At 38.5% G+C, this 10,978-nt stretch overlaps 1 protein-coding gene across 1 annotated transcript in view; it reads right to left on the bottom strand.

Moving 5' to 3' along the window:
- Positions 1 to 10,978, bottom strand: part of COBLL1 (cordon-bleu WH2 repeat protein like 1) — a gene marked incomplete at its 5' end in the record, with an annotated part of 145,816 nt that overhangs the window by 6,300 nt on the left and 128,538 nt on the right. Inside the window, 4 exons of the mRNA XM_015565778.1 lie at positions 1,585 to 1,761; positions 4,004 to 5,550; positions 9,428 to 9,522; positions 9,600 to 9,655. Of these exons, the coding sequence (XP_015421264.1) occupies positions 1,585 to 1,761; positions 4,004 to 5,550; positions 9,428 to 9,522; positions 9,600 to 9,655 (1,875 nt within the window). The remainder of the gene's footprint in view (positions 1 to 1,584; positions 1,762 to 4,003; positions 5,551 to 9,427; positions 9,523 to 9,599; positions 9,656 to 10,978) is intronic.

Here is a 10,978-nt window from a genome sequence, read left to right on the forward strand (position 1 = left end):
ATTATTGATTTTAGAGAAGAAGGAAGAGGGAGAGATAGAAACATCAAAGATGAAAGAGAATTATAGATTGGCTGCCTCCTGCATGCCCCCTACTCGGGGATAGAGCCCACAACCCAGGCAAGTGCCCTGACCAGGAATCTAACCGTGACCTTCTGGTTCATAGGTCTTCACTCAACCACTGAGCCACACCAGCCGGACATCCATGTCCTCCTTCAGTGGATGACGGTGACAGAGGGAGTAAACTCACCTGCAGTGATTCCCTGTGACAGTTGTTTGGTATCTGCCCCATTTCCGAAGCTCTCCTACACCTCCGTACAGGGGAGCTGAACAATTCCAGCGGAGCATTATTAGGACTTGAATATCTACATTAGGTCTTATCTCAGTTCTCTAGGTTTTCTCTACATTTTTTGGTTTAACCTATATAAACTCTCTCCCCACCTTTGGCACTTTCATCTAATCCAGCAGTTCTCAACCTGTGGGTCGCGGCCCCTTCTGGGGGGTCGAACGACCCTTTCACAGGGGTCACCTAAGACCATCAGAAAACACATAAATAATTCCATATTGTTTTGTGATTAATTACTAAGCTTTAATTATGTTCAATTTGTAACAATGAAATTGGGGGTCACCACAACATGAGGAACTGTATTAAAGGGTCGCGGCATTAGGAAAGTTGAGAGCCACTAGATTCTAGAACCACTGATTAGAACCACTGATTCTAATCCAGGGGTGGGCAAACTTTTTGACTCGAGGGCCACAATAGGTTCTTAAACTGGACCGGAGGGCTGGAACAAAAGCATGGATGGAGTGTTTGTGTGAACTAATATAAATTCAAAGTAAACATCATTACATAAAAGGGTACGGTCTTTTTTTTCAATAGTTTTATTCATTTCAAACGGGCTGTAGTTTGCCCATGGCTGTCTAATCCCATATGTGGTAATAACTTGATTACCCTAGTAACCATAACTGAAACTAGTACAGGTTACTATCACTAGTGCAGGTTCTCTGGAATACGGGGGAATCATCTTTCCGAAATAATCTTTCCTGTTGAACTAACAATTTCTTTCTTTTTAAAAAAATATAATTTTATTTATTTCAGAGAGAAAGGGAGAGGGAGAGAGAGAAAGAAATGTCAATGATGAGAGAGAATCATTGATCGGCTGCCTCCTGCATGCCTGCTACTGGGGATCGAGCTTGTAACCTGGGCATATGCCCTGACTGGGAGTCAAACTGTGACCTCCGGGTTCATAGGTCCATGCTCAACTTTTGAGCTGAGCTGGCCAGGCGGGCTAACAATTTCTTAAAATAAGAGTCCAGATACTTTCTATATCTACTTACATAATAATGAGCAAAAGGCATGTTGTGCACCTGGTCCATGTTATGGAAAACAGACTTGACATATTTTAAAGTATGTGTCAGACTCCAGACTCTCTCAGACTTTACTTCAAAAATGACCCCTGACACAAAAGAGTAACTTCTGACATCTTCTGTATTCAAGTTTAAATGCAGGAAACAATTTCCCCTAAGTATTAGTCTGACAGTGTTGAAAAGAAATCCACTGTCACCCATCTGATAAAGAAAACTTACCCTTTTCAATTTGGCAGCAGCCTCTCCAGAACGGATTGCAGTCAGCAGACTCTGTCGGAACTCTTCGGGGTCAGAGCTTTGGAATGTTAGAGAACTTTGCCTCTTAAGGGTGAATGGTGGGCAGTCGGTTGGAGATGGTATTTGGGAATTCCCCTCACTATGTGCAGGATTATTTTCCTAAAACAATAAATGCAAAATATTTATATGAATACCAAGTGAAAAATGGCACTTTTTTTTTTCTTCATCAATAGTGCTTTAGGATTCACCATTTGCCACATTGGTTTCCTAGACATAGCTCTATTTCCTCACCCACTGAATCGTCTCAGCTACCAGAGCTCAGCTGGAAAGAGGGCATTAATTTCCTTTCTCTTGAATAGGGAGGGTGCTAAGGCAGAAAAGTAGTACCTCTCTTTGTTTCATGAACAAAGGGTAATTTTACTGTCCTTGAGACAAATAAGGTTGATTTCTCTAACGGAGTTGCCTAAGAGAGCCAAGTGAATTTTAAAAATAAATATTCCACAGACTAAAAAAGAACCCATTTTCACAGTTCCAACATATTAGGTTGTGAAATTATTATTTTTGATGGTTCAAAATAGACAAATATTGGCAAATTCACACTGGTTGAAACTATAGCAACATATCATCTAATAATAAAATGTTAATGATTATGCTACCTGTAATGGCTTGTTTTGTTTCTGGAAGTTAGAAGGACTAGAGATGGCCATGTTTTCTTTATTTTTCCCATGGGACTAAAGGTAAATAATAGGAACTTCTAAGAATTAAAATTTTAACTCAATTTCTTAGAAATAAATATTTAGTAACTAATTCAACTGGCAACTATTATCAAAAAATTTTAAATATGTCTTTTTCAAACTGCCAAATAAATATCTTTACAAATGGTGAGTTAAACAGAGCTCAGGCAGTGACTCAAAGACTGTATTTTCCAAATCAAGCTTCTGTTATTTAGGAAAGGTATTCCATTCTAAGAAAAAACACAGGCTTTATTCCCAAGTAAAGAATTAATCTCACATCATATATCTCTTCCTGAAATTATATCAAAGTAATAAACATAAATGTGAAATGAAGAAATATTCTTCAAGATAAATAATGCATTGAAATTATGGAAAAATCTTTACTTGGCAATATGGTTAATGTTCTGTTACTCTCGGAATGTTTGAAAAATTCGTATAAAATACATCTGGAACTGTCACACAAATATGGAAGTATTCTTTAAACACGATCAGAGTAAAAGTACACAAGGTATTTTTTAAAAATTGTGTGGGGAATATCATAACTCATTCTGTGAATTTCATCCTCTCCTTTGACTATGTGAATCTGGCGAATTGTAATAGTTGAGCAAACACTAAGTCAACGAATACTCCCTCTTTTTGTAAATTATTAAGGTTACATAGTAGTTAAATGATATTTTGGTCAACATACACATAACTGGAAAAGCTGACCCTGAATTAACAAAATAGGAAATTAAGAAAATGGCATATTTAAACTCTGGTTTTAAATTATTTATATGTAAAGATATCTAATAAGCTGAGGTTAACTGTATATTATAGAAAACACATAGCTGAGAGATGCTTGGTTATTTTACCTAGGCTTTGATACTGTTTATATAAATATATGTATTAAAAATATTTTTACTGATTTCAGAGAGGAAGGAAGAGGAAGAGAGATAGAAACATCTATGATGAGAGAGAATCATGGATCAGCTGCCTCCTGCACGTCCCATACTGGGGATCAGGCCTGCAACCTGGGCATGTGCCCTGACCAGGAATCCAACCGTGACTTCCTCGTTCATAGGTCCATGCTCAACCGCTGAGCCATGCCCGCCAGGCTATATTTCTATATAATTAAAACGATTTTTGCAATTATGTAGAATTGGAGAAAAAAATAAAGTAAACCAGAACATCCAGAAAGCTATAAACAAATTAAGATAAGCAAAACCCAGGGAAATAGGGTCAGAACTATACACTAGTACATTATACAAATGTAGGAGCAAAGAAACTTTAAATTAAAATATTTGCTGAGAATATAATTATATGTTGGCCTTATACCCAACCAAATTATATGAATTACTAGAGGCCCGATGCACAAAATTCATGCAAGAGTAGGCCTTCCTTCTCCCGGCTGCAAACACCAGCTTTCCTCTGGCACCCAGGACCCAGGCTTCCCTCATGGCCCGGCTTCATCTGGAAGGTCAGGCGGAAGGACGTCTGGTCTAATTAACATATTATGCTTTTATTATTATAGATAGTAATTCTGAGAGTAAATATCAGATTCTGCGTATTAAACTTTTTTTTTCTACAGCCGGTTGTTTGATAATAGATTAATATGAATTCAGACTTAATACACAAACATATCAACATGCCGTACAAGAACCCCTTCTTTTTAAAAAGGTAAAATTTACCTTATTACTCACACCGAGCTGTGGGACGTCCACAGCGGGACTTTTCCCTTCCTCCGCGTGGCTGGGAGCGGGCGCAGAGGCGCCCTCGCTGCAGGACGCGGTGCGCACTTTGCTGAAGGACTGAGACCGTTTCACCACGGCCAGGGCGAAGGGCGAAGGCGCAGAGCTCGAGTAAGGTCGCGGGGCACCGAACGTTGTCAGAGTCTTCAGGTTTAGCGCTGCCAGCTGACTTGTGGGAAGAGAAACAGGTTTGGGAGCCACAGGGGGAGGAGGAGAGGGTTCAGGAGGCTTCTGGCTGCTGAGGCCACCATCAGCGTCTTTAACGTGGGGCTGCGGAGGCGAGCGAGCTGCCTTACTGGAGGGAGAAGGAGTTTGCTCTGGAGGAGGCCTCGGATCCGTTTCCACCTCCTTCCTCGGGAGCTCCTGTGGAGCAGGGTTAGGGGCAGTGTGGGCACTCTTGGCGGCTGCAGATGTCACGTACTGACCCGAAGCTCTTTTTTGCATTTGCAAAAAAAAGGAACTTGGTTTGGCCTGGGGATTTGAAGCCCGAGATTTAAGTCTTGACTCTAATATATTGTTTATATCTTCCAAGTTTGGCACAAAAGGAGCCGTGCCAGTGTCTCTCGTCATTCTGGGAGTGGGTTTCAGAGGATTTGCTGCGGGGCTGTGGGGCACGCCCTCCACACTGTGCCCCTTATGCTCTGATCTCAGGGCAGGCTTGGGTTTAAGGTCTAGCTGTGGCTCCTTTGGACTTTCAGAAATAACAAAATCTTCTGTCTGCATTGCAGTTTCTTTCACATTCTCATGCATGTGCTTTTTCCCTAAAGAATGTCTGTCTTGATCATCTTCATACCCTAAGGTTTCTGTTTCCCCATCTTTTACTATTTCCAGGGATTTGGGAGGCACTATTTTATAAGTAGTCATCCCAATTTTGGGTATATATTCTCTTGTAATTTCATTGGAAGGTTTTGGCTTGGGATTGTAGTCTTGTCTGTAGAGTGGATAATTCTTCATATAAGAAGCCGTTGAGTTTTTATTAATCTCATCTACGGGAGCATCATTACCATGTGCATACATTGGATCTTTCATGGTGAGCTGATCTTCTGAATGTACAGTGAGAGGGCCCTGTCTCCTGAATTCTCTTGAGGTATCCACGGAACCTTGTGGACTTAAAGACGAATGTTGAGTTGATTTGTTGTTATTTGCAGTTTGCACACTTTCATCAACTTTGAAGTCGGACAAATGATGATGTCGGTGATTCCCATCAAAACTGTTGCAGGAAGGAGTTGCCTGAATTGCTGCATCTTGCATTTTTGTCTTTTCTGCACCGGGTTGATTCAGTGTTGGGCCTGGTTCTGGTGAAGCAGCTAGATGATTTTCCTTGTCACGTCTATCAGTTTCAGTTTTATGTGCCTGAAGTCTGTCAACTTCCATGTCCACATTGTTATTTTTGGCAACACCTCCTACATTAATTTCTGTTCTCCTCACTCCGTCTTTCATATGATCTTCTGTATTCCTTGAAGTGACAGTTATTTCATTTTGATCTACTGAGAGAAAAAGAAAAAATCATCAAGTATTGGGAAGAAAAAGTAGAAAAACTTCAGTTTGCAATGCTTGCCTCCCCAAACTAACTTAGGTCGGTTTAAAATTGTCAGCTCACTCATTACACAAAATCAGGTAGTTGCATTTAATGAAAACAGCGTGGGCTTTGGTGTCAATGGAGACCCAAGTCTGGAACCCATCTGTAAGTGGGCTTGACTAATTATAACCTCTGTGATCACAACGTATTACTTAACCCTTTGAGCCTCAGTTTGCTCAGATGTAAAAACGTGAAAGTATGTATTACAATTGACCCTTGAAGGACACAGGGGGTAGGGACACTGAGCTTTCTACACAATTAAAAATCCAGATATAGCCAGAACTGATTTGGCTCAGTGGATAGAGCATCGGCCTGCGGACTGAAGGGTCCCAGATTTGATTCCGGTCAAGGGCATGTACCTTGGTTGTGGGCACATCCCCAGTAGGGGGCGTGTAGGAGGCAGCTGATCGATATTTCTCTCTCATCGATGTTTCTAACTCTCTATCCCTCTCCCTTCCTCTCTGTAAAAAATCAATAAAATATATTTAAAAAAAAATCCAGATATAACTTTTGACTCCCCAGAAACTTAATAGCCTTCTGTTGACTAGAAGTTTTACTGATACCCTAAACAATGGACTAACACATATTTTGTATGTTATATGCACTATATATGGTATTCTTAAAATAAGGTAGGCTAGAGAAAAGAAAATGTTATTAAGAAAATCATAAGGGAGGGAATATACTTTTATATATTATTGAAAAAAAAATATGTAAGTGGACCCATGGAGCTCAAACCCACGTTGTTTAGGAGTCAGTATATATTTTCTTTATCATTTATGTAACATGCGTATTAGGATAGGATATTGCCCAGAGCAAGCACTCCATAGAACACTGCTATTTCTTCTTATAAGTAAAGACTTCATATCACAGTCATTGTTAAGAATGACAAAAGAAATTGACAAATTCAAAATATATTTTTTATTCTTTATGTTTTTCCATTTCAATTCTCTCCTGTCATTTATTATTTTATACATAAAATTAAGGGGAAGCAATCCCAGCAAATGTTATCAGTTTTAAATAAGGCAGACAACAGAAACATTACCTTTCAGAGTTAAGTAAAAACACAATCAATATTGGCTGAGTTGTTAACTAAGTGTCCTCACTGAAAGGGACTGTGTTTTGAATCACAATACTAGTGATTTCCGTACATAAAAATGATCATGTGGTTTTTTTCATTTGGGGAAAAAATGACCTATTCTTCTCAGAGTTCAAATAGAGAAAACAGTCCCCCTCTCCCCTGTACTACTTTTCCTCTTAATTCTAATTCAGACTTCCTAAAAACAAAAATCATTTGCCAGTGTCTGCATCAACAAAGCAACAGTTGCCAGCCAAATACATGATGCAACGAGATGGAATGAGACATCTGAAAAGAAACACGGGTTTATGAGTATGCACCATGTGTCTGGTACTGAGCAACACGCTTGATTTATATACTGTGCTCCTCTATTCAAATGCCCAGAAGAATCACTTCTCCTGAATGACCAACTAGCCCCCATCTTCAAAATCCTCAGAGGCCTCCTCTTTCAATCTTGTAGCTTGCATAGCACAAGTGAAATGTGAGCCTTGGGAGCCAAACTGTGAAAGGATATCAAGTATTTCTCTATAGTTTTATCATCACTCACTTTCATGTATACGGTAAACATCAATTTCATTGCCTAAGCTGTCATGAGATATTTAAACTAGTTCCTCCGTTAAAAAAAGAAAAAAAGGCAAGAAAAAGAAATGCAGGCAAAAAATCATGTTGCCAGGTAAATCTGTATACTAACAATTTTTCAAAATATCATGTTTTTAAAGCCTGCCTAACTGTACAATTTACTGGTCATCATAGTTACATCTCATATTATGCTGCAAGGTTCCCATATTAAATATATAATTTTCATTTTTATTCTCCCCAAATACAATGCAACTAATTATAAGAATATGTATTTTCTACATGAGTGACTTTTCTCAATGATAAATAATTATTAACTTTTTTGATTTACAAAATTAAGCACATGTGATTAGGAACCATGGAAGAGGCACATATCAGCCTTTGCTCTCATTTATTTGGCTCATAAGTATATTTAATATCTGTACGAAAAGTACTCCTCTCAGTGCTGCTATGAGCACCGAAGTATATAAGAAATGGTCCTTGGCACTAGCAAATCTATGTAATAAAAGCCTAAGCGACCGTTATGGTGGAACAATCAGAACGACCCATCTCTCTGATGTGAACTGACTGGCAGGGGGCAGATGCTCAACACAGGAGCTGCCCCCTGGTGGTCAGTGCACTCCCACAGGGGGAGCACCACTCAGCCAGAAGCCAGACTCACGGCTGGAGAGCACAGCAGCGGTGGCAGGAGCCTCTCCCACCTCCGTGGCAGGGCTAAAGAGCAAGGTGTCCCAGATTGCGAGAGGGATGTCTGACTGTGGCAGACAGACATTCTCCGAGGGGTCCTGGACTGCAAGAGGGTGCAGGCCGGGCTGAGGGACCCCCAGCCCCTACCCCCAGTGCACAAATTTCGTGCACCGGGCCTCTAGTGATATATAAGAAGTATATAAGAAATGGTCCTTGGCCTAAATGTATTTCCTTCTCTTATTTCTCATTTTCCACTGAATAGAGATATATCCCAATTAAGCAATAGAAACACTTTCCAAAGGAAGGTACATCAACCTAAAAATATATTTTAAATGAAATCCCTATAACAAACTCTAATTTATTGACTTAGAAATCCAAATTTCTATTTTTCACTTTTTTTTGGTGGGTTATACCTACTTTACCATCATCTAACTGAATTTCAAATCAAAATGTAATGATTATTCCAAATAATTGTCAGGCCCGGACACTTAGAATCATAACTGAATGTATTGCCCAGTCCATCATAAAAAATACCTGATTATGATGCTAACCAAGTGTCAATGAATGGACAGGCCACTTTTTTTCAAGAATAGTCAGTAGAAGGAGAATGTTTATTTTGTATTATCCTTCCCCTACTCAAAACTGACATCAATATCTATGACCTGACGAAAAGATGATTTATATAAGTATGCAGGATAGGGAAAAAAATAAAAGAGGAAAACAGAATAAAACTACTGTAAGGACAACAGAATTTATTTATTTGAAAAAGCACCTAGAGTTGACAAAGGTCATTGCAAAAAATCAAGTGCAAATGCCAGTAAGTATTATTACAGAAGTGTACCTGTGACCCTACCACTAACTTGATGCCAAAATTTAGCCAAACATATTTAATTTGATTATCATTTTAAGAATAAGGAAGCAGCTTTAAAATCATGATTTCTCAATAGAAATGCAGCTACCACATCATAAAAAACTGAATTGAGTGAAAAAATGGGGAAATTATTAAAAGAATACTCAGTATTGTATCTCGGGATGGTAGACCATGAGGAAAATGAATCGGAAACATATATATTTAAATTAACCAACATGCAGGAAAAAAGAGAAATAAATCACAAATATGCACTGGGTATACATCTTTAAGCTCAAGATCAGGTAACCTCTAACATTTAACCACAAGGACAAAAGGGGTACACATGGCAGTTAAAAGCAGACTCTGGAGTAATATCACCTGAGTTCAAATCTGAGGCCCACCACTAAATAATTAATTCAAGTAAGTTACATAATATCTTTCTGGTTCAATCATCTATAAAATGGGACTAAAGATAATAATGCTCATAAATGAGTTAAAATACAAGATTAAATGAGTTAATATAAATAAAGAATTAAGAATGGCCCTTGGCACATAAGTGCTATGAAAGTGTTGGCTATTAGTGATTTTAGAACTCACCATTCCCTTGACGTGGGCCCAATGACTTCAAGTTTCTTACATTGTCAACTACCCTCTCTTCATTTCTTGGATTATATACCATCAAGTGTGGTTCTCTGCAAAAATGATATTGTATGTTATATATCGAAACTATTCAAACATACACATGCACACATGCACAATGAGAAAAAACAGGCAATAATTTCCAAAGACAGATCGACTAAAATAATCATCTTTTTCTGCCAAATACTGAAAATTTAATAGCAAAGAAAAAAATGCAACTGAGGAGAAATGCTGCTATATAAGCAGCATTTGGGGGTCATTTTACAAAGAAAGATGTAAAAGCCTTGTAAAATGTATACTTTCCCCCAAAACAATGTCTTTTTGTCATTACTATTTGTCTTTTAAAGAAAAGGGATATAAATGAAACATTTTAATCTTGCATCTGGCATAGTCAAATTTTATTTTTCAATTACAGTTTATAGTTAATATTATTTTGTATTATTACTTTCAGGTGTATAACATAGTGGTTAGACAATTCTATACTTTACAAAGTGTTTCCCCTCAATATTTCCAGTTCCCATCTGGCACCATATGTAGTTACTGCAATATTATTGACTACTAGAAGCCTGGTGCACAACATTTGTGCATTGGTGGTGTGGGGGGGTGAGGAGCGACCCTCAGCCTGGTGTGAGTCCTCTTGCAGTCCGGGACCCCTCAACGGACATCCCCCAAGGGGTCCTTAGCATTGTGGAGGGGTCCTTGAGCCCAGCGTCTGGCTGAGCAGCGCTCCCCATGTGGGAATGCACTAACCACTAGGGGGCAGCTCCTGCCTTGAGTGTCTGCCCCCTGGTGGTCAGTATGCATCATAGCAACCGGTCATTCTGCCATTTGGTTGATTTGCATATTAGCCTTTTATTATATAGGATGTTTCCTATGCTATACTTTACATTCCTACAAACTATTTTTAACTTCCAATCTATACTTCTCAATCCCTTCATCTTTTTTCATCCAGTCCCCCAACACCCTCCCCTTTGACAACGGTCAGTCTGTCCTCTGTATCTATGAAGCTATTTCTGTTTTGCTTATTTATTTTGTTCTTTAGATTGTACATATAAGTGAAATCATATGGCATTTGTCTTTCTCTCACTGACTTTTCACTGAGCATAATATGACATGGTTCACTTCTGGCAAGTCAGAATGTGGACTGACCTCACTGGAGTTTATTGGTGATAGAAGAGTTTTATTTGGAGGTAATCCCATGAAAATTATAGCAAAACTTTGATGAAGATGGTTTATTTTTGTCTAATCAAATTCATCTTTATTCATCGTATGGCATTTTTAACAAAATGCAAGTGAACAACTGTACTATAGTTTTCAATTCCTATGATCAAGTGGCAAGTGCATTCTTTGTATCATAAAGTTGACTATAAAAATAATATTGGTAATTGATTATCATACTCTAATATGTGGAATTGTTTTATATACAAGTCAGTAAAAATCTTTAAGGAGCATTTCAGAAAACTGAAAATTAAATGTTTCATTTAGGTTAAATAGGTAAAATACATACAA

Source organism: Myotis davidii, unplaced genomic scaffold (genome assembly GCF_000327345.1).
Source record: "Myotis davidii unplaced genomic scaffold, ASM32734v1 scaffold59, whole genome shotgun sequence".
Taxonomy (NCBI): domain Eukaryota; kingdom Metazoa; phylum Chordata; class Mammalia; order Chiroptera; family Vespertilionidae; genus Myotis; species Myotis davidii.